General features: G+C 39.4%; 1 protein-coding gene across 7 annotated transcripts in view; it reads right to left on the bottom strand.

The window, feature by feature from the left end:
• Window positions 1-1,367: 1,367 nt before the first annotated feature.
• The window catches only part of LOC110023136 (vacuolar protein sorting-associated protein 25), a 39,389-nt gene continuing 20,775 nt past the window's right edge, over window positions 1,368-19,981 (bottom strand). For all 7 annotated transcript variants that reach the window (XM_020722389.1, XM_020722390.1, XM_020722391.1 and 4 more), the window contains 4 exons: window positions 2,786-2,839; window positions 2,583-2,671; window positions 2,422-2,497; window positions 1,368-1,713 (listed from right to left, as the gene is read on the bottom strand). In XM_020722389.1, coding sequence (XP_020578048.1) covers window positions 1,592-1,713; window positions 2,422-2,497; window positions 2,583-2,671; window positions 2,786-2,839 — 341 coding nt within the window. In that variant the 3' untranslated portion in view covers window positions 1,368-1,591. The remainder of the gene's footprint in view (window positions 1,714-2,421; window positions 2,498-2,582; window positions 2,672-2,785; window positions 2,840-19,981) is intronic.

Genomic DNA, 19,981 nt, shown 5'->3' with positions numbered 1-19,981 from the left:
ATTTTAGGTTAATAAATAACAAAGTTTAGATGTTAGATAACTAAATACACAGGTATTCAATGTTAAGTGGGTAAAAACTCCAATTTTAAATCATTCGAAGAACATTCTCCGCCTCTCTTACAGACCAAATTGGAGAAATCAAATCAATTTTTTAAAGGAATTATCAGGATATTCTCCTCTCAGTCAACTATAAAACGCTGAATTAGAGCCATGATTCTTGTGGCAATGCTGGTAGGCAAGAGAAAATTTTATATCAATCAAAGCTTTCAAGTATTCAAGTGTGAAGAGTTCCTCTCTCTATTTTTCTTCTCAAGAGTGCTTGGTGCTCACAATTCCAAGCGTTGCAAGGATTAGACTGATTTGGTGTTAAAAGAGAGTGCTAAAGCAACACGGGTGACTTGGGGAAAGTTACTCCGTGACAGACAACTGCGGTTGTGCATGCGGTAGCCGGTGACATCCTTGGTATAAATACAACCAACTCGGCCACCCCACTCCGTCCCTGTTGATAAAGACGAACGGGTTTCCTCTGATTTCCTCTTATGTCATCGGCTTGGCATGAAATGGGTCGAGGACAAAGGAAGGGAACGGGGACGAAGGAAGATCGCGTCAAAACGGCTAATTGGGGTAAAAGAAAAATTAGGTAAAATAAATTTTTGGTTAATAAATAGCGAAGTTTAGATGTTAGATAACTAAATACACAGGTATTCAATGTTAAGTGGGTAAAAACACCAATTTTAAATCATTCAAAGAACATTCTCCGCCTCTCTTACAAACCAAATTAGATAATTCGAATCAATTTTTTAAAGGAATTATCAGGTATTCGCCTCTCAGTCAACTATAAAAGCTGAATTAGAGCCATGACCCTTGCGGCAATGCTTGTAGGCAAGAGAAAATTTTATATCCAGACTCCGGATATCCTAAAACGGCCCGGATGTAGCGAGGATGCAGGAGGCTGCCTATTGTGCTAATTTTACGACTACGACATGTAATGACCAAAACACGTAATTTCAATTTCTTGTAACTTGGGCTCTTAAAAATTAAGTTAAAACGTGCATTGAAGAGCTCTATCTTCTCTCAAAAATAATTGATAATGATTAATGATTTATGGTTCAAAGTTCATTTAAGACGGCGAATACAAATAACTTCCATAAAAACAAGGCAATAAGTTAATAATAATAAAAGCATCTGTTGACAATCATATCATATGTAAAACCATATATTGCCGAGATTATCTCTCAAGGAATTTACGAAGACATTTAACCAATCTTACATTACCCTTTATTATTACTTCACCGTCTAAAATACAATTTATTTTTCATCTTATATTTGTTCAAGTGATAGCCATTAATTTAAAAGAAATTACAACCTGCAAATATTCTACACATATATATAAAAGGAACTTTGTCGCCCACGGAGACCAAACAATATATTACACCAAATATGATTTTTGAGCACTGATGCTGAATAAAATATTTATGATATGTAATTTTGTTGAAAAGAAATGCAGATCTAGTTGGCTCCAGCTGAAGCCATCAGTCAAAGGCAAGAATTTTCAAAAAAAACATCGGAATGATAATACATGACAAAAATGCTAAACATTAAATTTAACCCCTTCATCATCTGTTGAACTCCCCTTGAAAATTGCTGCTTTTCCCTTCTGCTCCAACAACTTCAGAGCACGCATCAGTACCACGCGATCGATCCCAGCAAGCTCTTTAAAATACAGAAAAAAAACACACGATAGAAGCAAATATCTAAGAATAACATAATTGACACATCAAGAGGATAAATGGAATTTATGAACCTAAGAAAAGAAGAAAAAGAAATTCCACATTCTGATGAAAAATATTTGACTCGACGTGATCATGATGTGCTATAAACATTTAACATTCATGAAACTACTATGACTCAGGCTTATGTATATATATTACTTAACAAGGTTCAATGTGTTGTGAATTTTACTTTTGGAAACTTAAAAGGTTGGGTAAGTTCAGCTCATAACAAAACCAATAAGCAAATCACAACTAATTCCAAAAAACTTGAAACGGGATTTGAATGGAAAGAGAGCATTGGAACAACAGTCAGGCTAATTTAGACATTCATAGAAATAATTCACAACAGTGTTATCTTGCTACAAAAACTGGTGCTTTTGGGTTAGTGCCTGTATATGTTCTTCAGCATCAGCATGAATCATGTCCAAAGCTATAAGCTTAACTATGACATCTTGGGTCAATTGGATGAACCAAAACTAAAGCAAAAGAGTTCGAAAACAAGCAAAAAGAAACTATAGTAAAAAAACAATATTTAACACAAACTAACTAGAGCATATAAAGACCATAATGTCTTAGAAAGTTGGGTTATAACTCCAAAAAAGCAATGTCAATAGAATCGAAAGTGAAAAAATTAAGAAAATGAGAGTACCAGTTCCACGGGATTCAATTCCAGTGCGTATATCTTCTACAGTCATAACACTATCTTCAAGCCCATTTTGTTTCACCTAAACATGAGAACAAGTAAAAGAAGAGCAAATTGCAAGCGACCCGAACGCCACACAGGACCCAACTTATAAGATTTCTACTTACAAAGTTTATAATATAGTCAGCCCAATCTGGAATTCTGAGCCACAGTATAAGACATTTCTTGTGACTTTTGTCCATCCATTCGGCACGTCCTGCAAATCAAGAACAGAAGAGCGATACTTTCACATATATGTACATAGTTCAAGCTTAAGAATAAGATTAAAATTGAAAATAAATTAAATAAAAAATGAAAAATAATAAAGGACCTTCAGAAACCAAGGCTGAAAGAAACAACTCTCTTGACTCATGGCTAAGAGATCCTGGAAACAAACAATCAAATTTTTAGCCCAACTCAGATTCTGAAAAAGAAAAGCAAAATAGCAGGTAACTTGGAAAACTAAATGATTTTACCAAGAATATTAAGTAAAACAATTTGATGATGTGGAAATATAGCCACTATCAATTACTCCGCCAAACCGTAGCTACTATATGCAGATTCTCTGTTATTTTGATCGTGCTCTTCCATGCATTTCCCCTGTCGCTACTTGTGGGCGGTTCAGTTATCACTATTTGTTGCTGCTACGTAAGGCGATTCTTTTTGTTTGACGGGATTGTTAACGAAGCTGATAACACACTAGAAAACTAGAATTATAGTATTTTGTAAACTCTTGGATTTTTAGTTATGAGGGTTCAAATTGGAATTAAAATAAAATTAAGTTGGAGTTTGTTTTTTCTTTTAAAGGAACCTTTGACCAGGATTTGAGGCAAGTGTCTAACTCGGGACAATGGGGGACTTACGCAGAGCTGCCAACCAACAGGCCAACCGGTTCGCACGAATTAAGTTTGAATTTGATGGCTATCTAAAATTAAATTAGGAAGATTGTGCCCTAACCATATCTACTAATCTAAGGATAATGCGTTAAGAATATAAATACACAGTAAAGGTGCAAGCTATGTCTATAAATTCACATGCAACACATGAGCAACTACCTAACACTAGACGGCTTCGCTCCATATCCTAGAGTGAGTTCAAGATTTTTTACTTTGATGATATCTTTCCTTGAACCTACTTTCGTTTGTGTTTTCGTTCGTTTTTCTCTCTTTTATTTTAAAATAAGTCGTCAGCCTGTGGATCGTCATATACTTCCCCCATTCGAATAAATCTCCCTTCGAATCAAATTAGTGATTCGAAGAGGAGGGGAACCGAATAAGAAGGGACATACGACAAGGAGACAGACAAAAGAAAATACAAAACGTGGATAGTCTACGCGCGGTAAACCTTATAAGGATGGGCACCTTAAACCGATATCCGTGAAATAATGTCTATGTAAATTACCCAAAACCAGAGAGTCGGGTGTAGATGTCTGTTCTGGGGTCAAGAGCACTCCCAAGGGGAAGTATCCTATTTGGTTAATTACATCTTTGGGGTACCCAAAAATACTCTCAATAAAAAGTTTCATTTATATGATCGTGAACCTGGGGCAATAAGTACCCAAAAAAAGGTTATACCGTGTGAGAAAACTCTCAATGCTTCAAAACTCACGCTAAGCAATCGGGCAGAGAGTGAGTCTCTCACATCCTGAATGGATAGCGGCTCATCGGCATACGGGGTCCACGAAATAACCATAAACCATCTAGACGGGGGTATCCCAACACGTTAAAGCACGTTCGGGTCATAAGAGCATATGACAAATCATCGTATCCCAAATGAGCGGCAACTCATCGACATCGAGCCATCAATATGACATCGATGAAGTCAAGAAGCAACAGGGCTAAAATAGGCTCAACAACAGAAAAGTAGAGTGGTCCTAAAAAGGTAGATAACTGGGTCGGGATATCACGGACCCTTCATACACAACTACTAGGACTCTAAGTCTACCCGATCGTGAAGATAGTCGACCCATCACCTTTTGAGATTCCCGGTCAACAATCCATGAATTGCGCCATCCATAGGGGATCTCGGTAGTCATAAGGTCCAATGAAGGAAACTTTATTCTATGACTATAAGATGAAGCTCGAAGAGGTGGGACTTGTACCTGTCGAAATGACGAGAATGTCTCAGGAAAGAAAGAGATGCAGATGTTCAGCTACAAAGCTGGAAACATTCCAAACAAAATGACTTACACCCCATCTAGGTTGGGGGTACTTCTAACGCCCTAGGCACACTTGACAACCACCTATGTAAAAAGGTATGTTGAGCCAGTCAGGATGGAGAAGCACGAGGACTTCACCTCGGGACATGCAAATATGAATGCAGTTATCTAAAACGGTCCTTAAGTATTGTGGTGGCCCTATTAATATATGCAGAATACTTTAATCCTAAATTTTAAATATCTTTAATGTTTTCTTAAAGTTTTGTAGAAAAATTAAGAATTTATGTCCTAATGAGCATATATTGCATCGTGATTCTCAAATAAACCACAAAAAGAAACACTCAAAATACACAAACATCCATTCATGCAATATGACAAAAAGACAAGTCAAATTAAAATAATAAGAAAGGACAGAGTCGTTGGGTCGGCAACATATCCCTAAAAAGAAAAAGACGGTCAAACTACACATATACATGCCCGGTCTTAATTCTATACATTAATGTAAAAATGCAGAATTAAGATACGGTGCACGAGCATTAGCTTTTAGTCCCCTCCAAGTAATTCCTGCGCCAAACGCCTCGGAACCCGTGCCCGTATCTTATTTATGCTACAAAACTCTCTTAGACTCTAAAAATACATAGGAAAAGAAAAGACTCAATCCTGTATGAAAATAAATGGTAGCTGGAAAGCTTACATGCATATAACATATAATGAGCTGTCTTATAAGTGGGGGAGCTAAATAACACCTGTAAGCAAAATGTTAAAAATCATTTCTTGCTCCCCCCATAGCCGTACTTGTGTGTGCACATAAAGACATGACTCCTTGCAGAAAAGCGCTCTAACACGCTACCATACATATGCAGCATGCATTCACACCATAAGCATAGTGCAAAAGATGAATATCTGGTTAGGGCAACTACTCCAACAAAGAACAATAGTTAGACATTAAAAAGACTATCTAGCACCCTAAATCCTAGCCTAGCACAACACCTAACGAAAAAAGCATTAACCTATTATCTAAGTGCGGGGTAAGATTGGGTATAGTATAATTTTGACGGGTTATCATGTCGACCTCAACCTAAATATCCAAAAGATCCAAAAGGCATCATGAATAGAGGTGACATAAGTTAGATCCATTGGGTCATTAGCAAAGTCATACTCATGTCAATCTCAATGACTTAACTTGCATTGTTCACTGTGATCAACCCAACAAGCAATGTTCATTAAGGCATCATGACTGAAACGGGGTCATTCTCGTAACGAGTTTGGCTTGCTACCCATGCAAACATGTAAATGCAAGTACAGACAGTCATGTGATAGAAATGATGAGTGTGTCATGGGGTTGTGACTCAGAAAAAGATAGGCATATCGTGGAGGTAGCGACCCGAACAAATAGGTGTGTCATAGCTGCAGCCACCGAGAGATGAGCGTGCGGTGGAAGCACCTGTCCGAACAAATGTGTGTCGTAGCGACAGTGACCTGGAAATGGTCATGTCGTGGCGGCAGCAGCCCGAAGGTGTGTCATGGCGACAGCGGCCCGAAGATGTGTCGAGGCGGCAGTGATCAAAAGGGATGGGCGTGCCGTGGTGGCAGAGGCCCGAGGAAGGTGTGTCGATGCGATGGTGACCAAAAGGGATGGGTGTATCGTAGCGGCAGAGGCCCGAGGAATGTGTGTCGAGGTAGCAGTGACCAAAAGGGATGGGCGTGTTGTGGCGGCAGCGGCCCGCAGGTGTGTCGAATCGACAATGACCCGAGCATATAAAAGATAATTTAGTGAACATGCAAACAAACATGCATATGTACACACACAACATGCAGTGGTGCAAGGGGTCGGTCGACCAAGCCGTAGCGTCTGTCGAACCAAAGTGCATGATTGACCGAGCCGGGGCGACCGGTTGAACCAAAGTGAGATGCTTACCGGGTCGGGGCTGTCGGTTGGAACAAAGTGAGATGATCGCCGGGCCGGGGAGGCCGGTCGGAACAAAATGACATGCTTATCGGGTTGATCAGAGTGTAGTGAGACGCTCACCAGGCCAGGGCGGCTGGTCAGAGCGAAGTATGAGCTCACTGGACCGGGGAGGCCAGTCGGAGCGATATAAAATGCAAACATGCCTAAAGCAAAAAAAGTACAATCTGAAACAAACCAACATACAGATTGGCGACTAAGCTCGTGCTAGCAACCTCACCTGGGAAACCTGGGGTTGACGCTCATGAATTCGCAGCATCGCCGCCTCCAATTTTGGTGTGGCAATGTGGAGAGCTTCCCCCTCTGATCTCTCGTAGGGTAAACTCTCCACCGTTCGTAGGGCGGACTAGCTACAAAGCTTTTTTTACTCTACGAACGCCCACGATTTTATAGAAGATACTAGCTAAAAAGTTTATCCCGTCCTTTAAGATTGAACTCAACTAATCCCTCTAAAGAAGATTAGGATTGTCAAAGCTGTGGGAAATTGAATTTCAATGAGCGGGGATCGAGGCCTAAGACTCACAAAACGGGGGATCACTCGACTTCAAATAGGAGTGGCCAATGCATGAGATTCCTAACCTACGGCTCCTAAGAAATCAACGATCAATCACATAGGTGGCTCGGCAGGTCGACACATGTCGTCCGACATCTCCACCCTGCGTGGGCCATCAAACCCACGCGCTTAGACATGGCTAAACCTAGGGTCGGCTAAGAGTTGGAAGATTTCACCATCGTGACGTTTGCGGACGCGTTCTCTTTATGCTGAGAAGACCCCACGTTTGGCGAATCTCGCAATAAAGCACGATAAAGAGCATATGATGGCAAGAGAGATATGCAAAGTATATGAATTAAACATCGCAGCATATGAAAATAAGACCGGCATGTATGCTTTCGAGAAGGGGTCGCTCAACACCGGCGAAGGAGAGGAACCCACAAGGATGCCGACGGGAAAGAAACACCGGAGGAGACCTTTCACGTGAGATGGAAGACCCTCGCACCTCCTCAAATAGTGACGACGCTTGTTATCTGGAGACGTCAAGGTGCTCTGGCGAAGTGTCCGATCGCTAGGAAGGTAAGACGGCGACGCGTAGAGGCTGACTCGCCGACGGTGTACACCGAGAGCGAAGGAAATGCGGAGGGCCCAAAATCTGAAGTTCTTTTCGCTAATTTACTCTGGCGTAAGTACAACGCATGCAAGGAGAAAGGTCGATGAGGAAGAAGTCCGGCGAGTCCGACCGGTGAAAGTAAGAAGCTCGGTCGGCCAAGGATGTCGAAGGTGGCGGCTCGGCCGGCGGCTGGAGGCTCGGTGACTTAAGATCTCGGCGAGGATGGGAGCTCCACCCGCTGGAGAGTACGCCAGCAAAGCGGTCCGGCGTGGGGGTAAGCTCGATCGACCAAGGGAAGGAGTAGGAGAAGAGGAAGGGTTGGTCGGCGGCCAGAGGGGATCCGACGGTGTCAACCTTCGCCGACGAGGAAGAGCTCCGGTGCCAAACGCGAGGAGGAAGGTGGGCTTCGTGAGCATTTCGCGAGAGCAGGGGGTGAAGTCACAGCTCCTCTTCCTCGAGCCGCACAGTTCTCCCCCTGCTTTTCACGAGGAAGCCTGCGGAGCTCTCCCTCCTTGCAGTCTTGCCGTTCATTCTGCCCGCCAGCCTCGTCGGCGGCCCTCCCTCCTGCCGACGAACGGAGCCGCATCCCCTCCCTCCTTCGCCTACTCTCGCAAAAAGCTCACGAAGCCCACCTTCCTCATGTATGGCACCGGAGCTCGTCCTCGCCGGTTCCCCTCGAGCCACCAGCCAACCTTTCTTCTTCTCCTGCTCCTTTTGGTCGGCCAGGTCTACCCCCCACGCCGAATCGCCTCTTCAGCGTACTCTCCAACCGCCGGAGCTCCCATCCTCGTCGAGATCTTCAGCCGCCGAGCCTCCAGCTGCTGGCCGAGCCGCCACCTTCGACATTTTCATCTCCTTGGCATCATCGGTCGGACTCACCAGACCTCTTCCTCGTCGGCCTTTCGCCTCATCGGCTACGTACTTATGCCGGAGTAAATCAGCGAGAGTTTCAGATTTTGGGTCCTCCGCATTTCCTTCACTACTGGTGTGCACCGCCGACGAGCTAGCCTCTAAGCGTCGCCGTCTTACCTTCCCGACGACCAGACACTTCGTTGGAGCACCTCGAAGTCGCCGGATAGCAAGCGTTGTCGTTGTTCGAGGAGGTGCGAGGTCTTCCACCTTGCGGGAAAGGCCTCCGCCGGTGCTTCTTCTCGTCGACAACCTCGTGGGTTCCCCTCCTTCGCCAGTGTCGAGCGACCCCTTCTCGACGGTATACGAGTCGGTCTCATTTTCGTAAGCTGCGATATTTATTTCGTATACTTTGCATACCTCTCTTGTCCTCATGTGCTCTTTCTCGTGTTTCATTGCGAGATTCGTCGAAAAATGTAGGCTTTTATTCAGCATAAAGAGAACGAGTCTGCAACCGTCACAGTGGTGATATCTTTCAACTCCAAGACGGCCCTAGTTTTAGCCCATTCTAGGCGCGTGGGTTCGATCGCCCACGCGGTGTTGAGGTGTCAGACGACATGTGTCGACCTGCTGAGCCATCTATGTGATTGATCGTTGATTTCTTAGAGATAGTCATAGGTTAGGAATGTCATGAAATGATCACTCCTATTCGAAGCCGAGCGATCCCCCATTTTGTGAGTCTTAAGCTTTGATCTCCGCCGGTTGGAATCTCAATTTCCCACGGCTTTGGCAATCCTAATATCTCTTAGAGAGATTAGTTGAGTTCGATCTTAGAGTACAAAAAAAACTTTGTAGCATGTGCGTCCTATAAGATCGTGGGCGTTCGTAGAGTGAAAAAACTAGGTAGCTTGTCCGCCCTACGAGGGTTGAAGAGTTTTCACTCTACAAGAAATCAGAGAGGAAAACCCTTCACATTATCACGCCAAAGCTGAAGGTAGCGATGTCGTGAATCCAAGAGTGTCAACCCTAAGTTTCCCAGGTGATGTCGCTGGCACGAGCCTAGTCGACAATTTGCATGTTAGTTTGCTTCAGATTGCACTCATTTTGCTTTGGGCATGTTTGCATTTCACTTTGCTCCTACCGGCCTACCCGGTCCGGTGAGCATCTTCTTTCGCTTCAACTGGCTACCCTGGCCTAGTGAGCATCTAACTTCGCTCTAACTGACCGCCCCGGCTCTGTGAGCATCTCACTTCGCTCCGACTGGCCGCCCGGCTAGACGAGCATCTCACTTTGGTTCCACCGGTCGCCCTGGCCTGGTAAACCGTGTACTTTAGTTCGACCGACCACTTGCAGCACTGCACATTGTGTGTACATATGCATGTTTGTTTGCATTTTCACCTACCTATATTGCATATCCTCGGGTCACTGCTGCCTCAGCACTCTCTTCGAGTAGCTGCCACCATGGCACGCTCATCGTTTTTTATCACTGTTGCTTTGGCACACCTTCCTCGGGAGGTTGCCACCACGACACTCCCATCTCTTTTGGTCACTACCGCTCGACACACCTTTCTCGGGCCGCTATCGTCACGACACGTCCATCCCTTTTAGTCACTGTCGTCTCGGCACACCTTCGGACCGCTGCCGCCACGGCACGCCATCTCTGGGTCACTGTTGTTATGACACACCCATTTGTTCGGGTCGCTACCTCTACAACACGCCCATCTCCGGGTCACTGTTGCTACGGCACACCCATTTATTCGGGTTGCTGCCTCCACGATATGCCCAGCTTATCTGAGTCACTGTCCTACGATACACTCATCACTTCCGTCAAATGGCTCTCTGCACTTGCATTTGCATGATTGCATGGGTAGCGAGCCAAACTCATTAAGAGAGTGACCCAATGTCGGTCGCGATGTCTTAACGAACATTGACATTGCTTGTTGGGTTGATCATGATCACAGTGAACAATGCGAGTTAAGTCATCGGGATTGACAGCAATATGACTGTGCTAAGGATCCAATAGATCTAACTTGCGTCACCCATATTTGTGACATCTTTTAGATCCTTCGAATCTTTAGGATGGGGCCGCATGGCGAACCCGTCAAATTCATATTATACCCAAACTTACCCTGCACTTAAATACTATGTTAATGCACTTTTTGGTAGATGATATTCTAGAATAGGATTTAGGGTGCTAGGTAGTTTTTTTGATGTATGGCTATTGTTCTTTGCTGAAGTGGTTACCCTAGCCAAACATCATTTTTTTGCACTGTGCTTGTGGTGTGAACACATGTTACATATATATGATAGTGTGTTAGGGCGATTTTCTGTAGGGAGTCATGCCTCTGTGCACACACAAATACCGATATGAGGGGAGCAAGAAATGATTTCTAATAATTTGCTTGCAGGTGATATTCAGCTCCCCCACTTATAAAGTATGGCTCATTATACGTTATATGCATGCGAGTTTTCCAGCTAAAATTTTTTTTCATGCATGATCAAGTCTTTTCTTTTCCTATGTACTTTTAGAATCTAGGAGTCCTATAGTAGAAATAAGATACGGGCACGGGTTCCGAGACGTTTGGTGCGGGAACCACGTGGAGGGGACCTGGAGCTGATGCTCGTGTCTCGTATCTTAATTCTGCATTTTTACATTAATGTATAGAATTAGGACCGTACATGTATATGTAAAGTCTGATCGCCTTTTTCTTTTATGGGATATGTTGCTGACCCAGCGGCCCTGACCTTTTTTATTATTTTGATTTGGCTTGTCTTTTTGTCGTATTGCATGAATGCATGTCTGCATGTTTTCATTGTTTTTTTCTGTGGTTTGTCTGGGAATCACGACGAAATATACTCATTAGAACTTAAATTCCTAATTTTTCTACAAAATCCTAATAAAAAATTCAAAATAATTAAAAATTAGAATTAAAATATTCAAGACTTTAAGAAAATGCATTTTCAGTTCCTGCAAATATTAATAGAGTCTCCACAATACTTAAGGACCGTTTTAGAAAACTGCATTCATATTTGCACGTCCCAAGGAGAAGTTCTCGTGCTTCTCCAATCTGACTGACCCAGCATACCTTTTTACATAGGTGGTTCTCTAGTGCACATAGGGTGCTAGAATACTCTCCAATCCAAACAGAGTGTAAGTCCTCTTTTTGGAGCGTTTCTAGCTTTATAGCTAAACATTCGTCTCTCTTTCCTGAGGCATCATCATTATTTCAACAAGTATAAGTCCCACATCTTGGAACTTCAGCTTATAGTCATAGAATAATTTCATTCCTTTGACCTTAGGGCTACCGAGATACCCCGTAAACGACGCATTTCACGGATTGTTGATCGGGAATCTCAAGACGTGTTGGGTCGACTACCTTCACGACCATATAGACTTAGGGTCCTAGTAGCTATGTATGACGGGTCCATGATACACCAACCCAATTACCTCTACCTTTTTAAGATTACTAAACTTTCCTATTGTTTAGCCCCTTTGAGCCCTGCCGCTCCTTGACTTTGTTGATGTCATCTTGATGACTCAATGTCGATGAGCTACTGCCCATTTGGGATACTACAATTTGTCCTTTGTCCTTACGGGTCGGACGTGCTTTAATGTGTTGGGATACCCCCGTCGATGATTTATGGTTATTCCGTGGGCCTCGTATGCCGACGAGCTGTTGCCCATTCAGAATGTGAGACTCACCTCTGCCCAATGGCTTAGCTTGAGCTTTGAAGTATCAAGACTTTTCCCACACCGAATAACCTTCCTTTGAGTATCTATTGCCCCAAGTTCACGATCATATAAGCGAAACTCTTTTTATGAAAAGTATTCTTGGGTACCCCACAAAACGTAATTAACCAAGTGGGAAACGTCTCCTTGGGAGTGCTCTTGACCCCAGAACAGACACCTACACCTGACTCTCTGGTTTTGGGCAGTTTAATTTGGTATTATTTCGTAGATATCAATTTAAGGTGCTTTCGCTCGATCTTGTTTGGGCGAACACTCCTAACCTATCCTTGCGAGGTTTCCCGCACGTAGGCTCTCCACGTTTTGTGTTTTCTCTTGTTTGTCTCTTTGTCGTATCTCTCTTTTTATTCGGTTTCTCTTGTCTTCGAACACTGATCTGATTCGGGAGGGAGATTTATTTGAATGAGCGAAGTATACGACGATCAAAAGACTGGCGACTCCTTTAAAAATAAAAGAAAGAAAAAAAAAACTAAACAGTTTGCATATCTTGTTATTACTTGCTAATGTACCTTTTTTTGTTCAAATTCATGTAACTAGGATTTGAATGGTGATGAATAAATTAAAAAAATCACATTTAATCTTCAAATTTATTTAATCATTGCATTATCATTTGGATTCTAATTTTCATACTTATTGGTTTGCGTCCAAAAAATTTTTTGTGAATTTTGTTATATTTGATCTTCAAATCATGCTTTTCCCTTGCATGATCTATTCATATTGAATCATTATAGTTATATTAAAAAATACAAATCCTAGATTGTCTTACATCAAAAATTATAATTACATCATGTCAACTAAATAGAATGCAAACTAATCGAGTCAATAAAACCAAAGTTTAAAAAGAAAAAAATTGAAACTGAGACAATTTGCTGTAGCGAGGCGATGTGGCAGCCTCAAAAAAAAAAAAAAAAAAACTTAATTGGGTTGGGCGGGGGGAGGTGGCAGCCTCAAAAAAAAAAAAAAAAAAAAAACTTTTAAAATTAAAATCAATTTATAAATATAATATAAAGTATTAATATGATAATTTATTTTATATTATAATAAAGACATAAAATCTTCATTTGAAATATTAATATAAAATAGAAGTTTAAAAATGTGATTCTAGGTGAATATTCATTTGAATTTAAATATTCAATGTGGTTCTACAGGAGTCGTCCATGCTTTCAACATCTTCGAAAGAATCGTCATATTTTTTATCATCTAATTCTATCATATTTGCAAATCTAAAATCTTTTTCATTCACTATAATTATTTCTTAGTATCAAATAATATGAAATTCAATATAATTAAAAAATGAATAAATTAATAACATAAATAATCATAATTAATATATATTTTGAGCTTTTTGAAGCATTGTATAAGATATATTATGCATTTTTTTGGAGGAGAAAATAATTATTCTTCTTCAATTTCATAGAAAATGATTACAACATAGATAGAAGGGGGATGGATCCAACAAAATAAAATCATTCATAAAACCCCATCTATGTAGCACCGACGTTTTTAAAAATGTGTCACAACCATGTCGGACGTATCGAACACTTACATTTGTCTGACATGTGCCGACACTTATGCAGAACTAAAAAGGTGTTCGAATTTTTTTCAAACCCAAAAAATCCAGCACAAGCCTCAACACTACATCAATCATGAGCTCAATACAATTTAAGGAAAAAATGAGACAAAAGAATTAGAAAATTATAAATATACATATAGCCCTAATTATATCTCATAGTTAAGGTCGTCTCCTCTCTCATCATGTTAAAGCTCCCTCTAACTTTCGTTAAAATCAAATATCAATAGTGCATCCAATATTCAACGAAGTCGAGCATTAGTAGATCCATCTTTTTTCGTTGAAGCCGAGAGTCAAATGTGCATCATGTATTCGTTGAAGCTGAGCATTGTAGTTCTATTTAGTTCATCAAAGCTGAATATACGTCCATTAAAGCGAAGGTCGTATGCTTCTTGGTCACACTCTAAGCATAAATCAAACTTATTCATTCAAGATTATCCAAATACCCTGATCACTTTGCAGCACTTACACTAAAGCTCTATTCGTCGAAGCTAAGTGGAAACAAAGTCGACATAGTTTTTTAAGTGATAATTTATAATATTTTTTACTCTTTAATGAGTTAATAATTATTAATTAATACTTATTATAATTCTAAAAGTTAAATTTTAAATTAATTAATTAGACATGTAATCATAAGATATTTTAAATTTTAGTATATAAATTGGACAATTTTTTTCGAAACATATTATATATATAAGTTTGAAATTAATTTTTATAAAGTTAAATTTTATTCTTGCATATTTTATTTTGTGATTGTTTTAATAAAGAATAATGTAAAAATATATATTTCATATTAATAATTAATTAAATATTAAAACATGTCTATGATATGTCGTCTTATTTTTTCAATTATATTGTCTCTGTATTGTCATATTGTATCCGTGTCCATGCTTCATAGCTCCTTATAATAAAAGAAAAAATATGAATTATGACATACTAATAATGCTAGAATCTATAATTAGAAAAAAAAATGATAATAGAATATTTTAAAATAAAAAAATTTCTAAAATTCCAACAGCCGCCCTCAAGTTGGAGCATAGATAAATATCATGCCCAAATTCCTTACAAAGAACTCAAAATTAGGCCTAAAAAGTCCTTTGATAAAGATGTCTGCTAGCTGTGACACTATTGAAGTGAAAGACATGCAAATGACTACAGATTAATCTTCTCTTTTATGATGTGTCTATCAATCTTCACGTGTTTCGTGCGATCATGCTGCACTAGATTTTCTGCAATGCTTATAATAGCTTTATTGTCACAGTACAATTTCATTGGCATGTTTATCGAGATCCATAGTTCTTCAAGAATTCTCAACCATAACATCTCACATACTCCATTAGACATAACTCGATATTTTGTCTTCGAACTACTCGTTGCCACCACATTCTGTTTCTTAATTTGCCATTAATTGGATTTCCCCAGACATAAGTATAACATCCGAATGTCAATCTCCTGTCAACAAATGAGTCCGCCCAATCTGCATCAGTGTATGCCTACAACATCTGAATGTCAATCTCCTGTCATTAATATATGCCTCCATGATCTGTTGAGTGATCTTCTGAAAAGTAAACTCTTACCTCGTATTCTTTTTAGGTATCTGAGAATCTTGTTAACTGCTTCAAGATATTTTTTAGAGGGTGAATGCATAAATTCACTTAACAAGCTTACAACAAAGGTGATATCTAGTCGTGCATTGATAAGTATATCAACTTTTTCACCAACTTCTAATATCGAGCTGCATTTGAAAGATCACCTTCCTTCGCATCTACCAGTTACTTATTGGGATCAAATGGACTGTCTGCAAGCCTATAAGCACTCATCCCAATTTTCTTTAGAAAAACAAGAACATTTTTGTTTGGAAACAACAATCCATTTCTTCGATCTAGCAACCTCCATGCCAAAGAAATATCTCAGAAATCCGAAGCCTTTGGTCTCAACAACTGATGAAAGGTACGTTTTCAACTGATTCGTTTCATATGGCATCTTTGGTAAGAATTTTGTCATCCAGATACACAATCGGTATGGACATCTTCAAATACTTTGAATATCTTAAGAACATTGTATAATCTTCTTGTTCTGAAGTATACCCTTGATCTTTAAAAAATAGTGTAACACTCTCGGTGACTGACTGCTTCAAATTGTATAAGGAATTTTTTAATTCCAACGCCTTTGTATTGAATTTCTCACTAAATTCTGAAAGTGCATCCATATACACTTCTTCCTCTAAGTTCTCATTAGAAATACACTTTTTATATCCAACTGTTGTAGGGGTCAGTTAAGACTAGTTGCAAGTGACAGAACTTTTAAAGAGTTTTAATTTAACACTAGGGCGAGTGTCTCTAAATAATGAATCTCATAGGTTTGAGTGAATCCCTTGGCAACCAGTCAAGCTTTGTACCGTTCTAGAGAGCCATCAGAATTATACTTGAGTGTGAACAACCCATTTGTCTCTAAGTGTTTTCAACCCTCTATGTAGATCAACCAATTCTCACATATTTTTTTTTTAAAGATTTCATCACTTCGAAGATGAACTCCTTCCATAAGAAATTTCATAACATCATGCACAGTACAAAGAATCTCCATACAAGACAATTGTGGGGTAAATGTCCGAAAAATGGGTGAAAGATTTTCATAAGACACAATGAGATAAAAGATATGTGCAAGGCCTCACCACCTTACAAGCAGTAATGAGATGACTAAAATCCTTTAGATTTAGGATTAGGCCAAAACTCGGTTCAGAACTACATGACTCAGAACTCAAAAATAAAGTCAACTGATCATGGGGTAAAGGCTCAGTAAGAATATTATTTGAACAATTTATGGTTTGAGTTTCATTTGTCATGAGTAGACAATGTCAAATGATACAAATGTCTTAGTTCTTCATGTTTTTGATATTATCTGATATCAAAATCGACATGCTATTTCATTGAAATTAGGGGTAAATAAATTTGTTACGTTAACAATAAAAAACAACATGAATACAAGATAAGCACCTACAATTCGAGAGGTAGGTAGTCTCTCCCAATTCCTACAATTGGAGAGGTAGGAAATCTCTCAAACCCAAGAGCCAAGACTTATAATAATAATCTCCTGCATAAACCTAACCCTAAACATAATAAGCTTATTTATACCCAACAATAATAATAATTAAAAACTAAATTACCCTTAGGTGTACAAAAGAAGAAATTACCCTTAGGCTGAGACCGACATAACAAAATTCACCCCAAAAGACGCCTTGTCCTCAATATGGGAAAAAGTGGGTGTTCATCTTCCTCCACCACAATTATCTCTATTTCTTCATCATCTACCTCCTTGTCATTCACTATGAGAACTTGTAATTTTTTATCCTTGCAGCAGTGGCTTGGGCTAAATTTCTCATAACATCGAAAACATAACCCTTGGCATACTTCTCCTGAATCTCTGTATGTATAAGGCGCTTAAGTGTCGCTCCTAGTCATGACCCATTATTCTTGTCCAGTGCATCCTCCCTCTGAGCTTCCACTATTTGAACATTTGGTATCATCGAGGTAGTAGCAGCTTGGTACGCCGCTCCATCCGTGTTCGCTCCTCCTAGTCTTCTCCATCTGGTTCTTGTCCTCCACCATTTAGGCTAGCTCCATCTCTCTCAATTCCTGTGATCCCAATAGTTGAGTATTGTCTGTGTTTCGGGTTTTAAGCCCTTTTCATGAAATTCCCCTCAAATCCTAATTTAGAAATCCTTCAGCTGTGCTGACAAGAGCTCGAATCTCTCATTATATTCCACGACAGCCGATTTCGTAGTAAGGCATTGAATTACTCGTATAGGTCACCTTCCTGAATGGCTCGAAAATGTTCCAACAAACAATTCATAGATTTCTCTCATGAACGAATCGTGTATCTAATCTCCTTCACTAAAACCAGGCTAGAGCTTACTTCTCCAAACATAACCCTATCTCCATGAGTTTCCCCTCCCCATCTAGCTCATTCACTGCGAAGTATCGCTCTACCCAATACGTCCACTCATGTGTGCCTTCCCCCTCAAAAATCGAAATCTTTAACATCCTAACCCAAGCATTACCCCCAACTTCCTCTGCCTCTGTTTTTTCTCACATGTATTGAGGACAAAACTACCTCCTTTGATCAATAGTCATATCCCCTCCTCGCATCTCTCCTTTCTTCTTCATGCTTCTCCATACCTCTTGAATAATCTCTTCTCCATGTTTCAGCCCAACCGCCTCCATAAGAAATCTCTAATCCACCCTCAATTAGAGCCCTGAAAAGAGTTATTGCGTGGGATACTTTCCTCCTCATGTTCCTCTCGTTCGATCTCCTTCCCTTTTAATCTGGACACGGAATCATCAGTCAATCCTTGGTTAGGATTTGCAAATTGAGTTGTTCGTGAGGTCTTAGATTGCATCTTGATAAGCATCCTCGTCATGTCCTCCAAGAGCCCGAATCAGTTTTCCATGAAAGATAGTCTATCGTCTATAAAGAAAAATTGCCTATGATAGGGAGCATTTCCCCTATCTCGGATTTAAATTGGCCTGCCACTTCCTCTAACTTCTCTCCAAATCTACTTTCTTGGCCGACATAACAGTTTCCTCTTTATTAGTTGCTATAGGACTATGAACATCATGAGATGGCACAATAGAAAGGATTTTAATCGTCTTCAGTATCTAAAAAACTAAAACTATTTTCTCCTGATATAATATAACTTAGATTTTCAAGTTTAACAACTAAGTTTAGGGAGATATAATTTTTTGAGTCTTCAGTTTAAAGAAAAACTTAAAAATAGTATTTTGAATCTTTGTTTTGTTTCTCTCTTTGAAGATTATGGCTAAAAAAATTTGTAATTAAAAAAAAATAATATCTATGGAGACTAACATTTTTCTAAAAATAGGATCAAAGTATTTATTCCCCATTTGAGTGGAAGCATAACCACCAAACACATATTTTATAGCTCCGGCTTCAAGTTTTCCTTGATTATAACCATGGATATGAACAAATACAATATACCAAAATATCTTTGAATGTTAAGAAGATGAAAGCCAATTTGTTGGGTAAATTTCATGAAAAAACATCAAGAAGTGTTTCAAAGTTCAAATCTTTATTTGGTGTTGTACTAATGAGGAATATAGTAGTAATAACAGCTTCACCCAAAAGATATTTTGGCACCTGATTTGTAAATAGCAATGCCCGAGCTACTTCCAATAGTATTTTTTTCTTTCAGTCACATCATTTTGTTGTGGGGTGTCGACATAAGAGCCTTAATGAATCATTCTTTTTTCGAAAAAAAATTGACCCAAAATATTTGTGAAATACTCCCGTCCATTATCACTCCGTAAAATTTGTGTAATTTTTTAAAATTATATGTGTATCATGATATAAAAGTTTTTTAAAATTGTTTTCACTTCCGATTTTTCTTTCACCAAATACATCAACTTAAACTTGTGTGATCATCAACTAACAAACTATTTTTTTCCTAGAGTGTGTGATATATTTACAATAACCTCAGATAGTACTATGAATTAGAGTAAACGGTTTAGTCAGTTTGTAAATTTGGGGAGAAAAAAACGAATATGATGTTTGACAAACTGATAGATTTCATATTAAAAAGATGACAATTTTTTTAAATAAACTAAAAATTTAAAATTTAAAAACTAAAACTAGGATGACCAAACTTATAATGTCATATCATAATAGCATTTTCTTTGGAAACGAAACGAAAAATTTAAACAGGCAACTTCACATTATCTATTTGCATCTAGTCCATTTTCTTTAGTACTGCCAAACATCCTTCCAGTGGTCAATTGCCAAAACTCAACAAAAAAGTAGAAATTAACTTTACATTGATAATCAAAAATAATATTGCTAATGGACAATAGATTACAAAATAAATTGGGAACATAGCGCCATCAAGAAGGGTTAACAACGAGGCGAGTTTGACAGTTCCTATCCCGACAATTACTGAGATGGAACTGTGGACAATTTTGACATTTTATCGCCTATACAAGATCTATAAGATTAACCAACATAAGATCAGTTGCGCCAGAATTAATTATTCAAGAATAAATAAAATTAGGGTTAACACCTAACAATGCAGTGGCTAGAGAGTTACCCTTCTGTACTGCAGTGTAAAACGGAGTCAATG

This window comes from Phalaenopsis equestris, unplaced genomic scaffold, assembly GCF_001263595.1.
Source record: "Phalaenopsis equestris unplaced genomic scaffold, ASM126359v1 Scaffold000216, whole genome shotgun sequence".
Lineage (NCBI taxonomy): Eukaryota > Viridiplantae > Streptophyta > Magnoliopsida > Asparagales > Orchidaceae > Phalaenopsis > Phalaenopsis equestris.
Note: the sequence above shows the minus strand (reverse complement) of the source record. Positions and strands in the feature narration are given on the sequence as shown.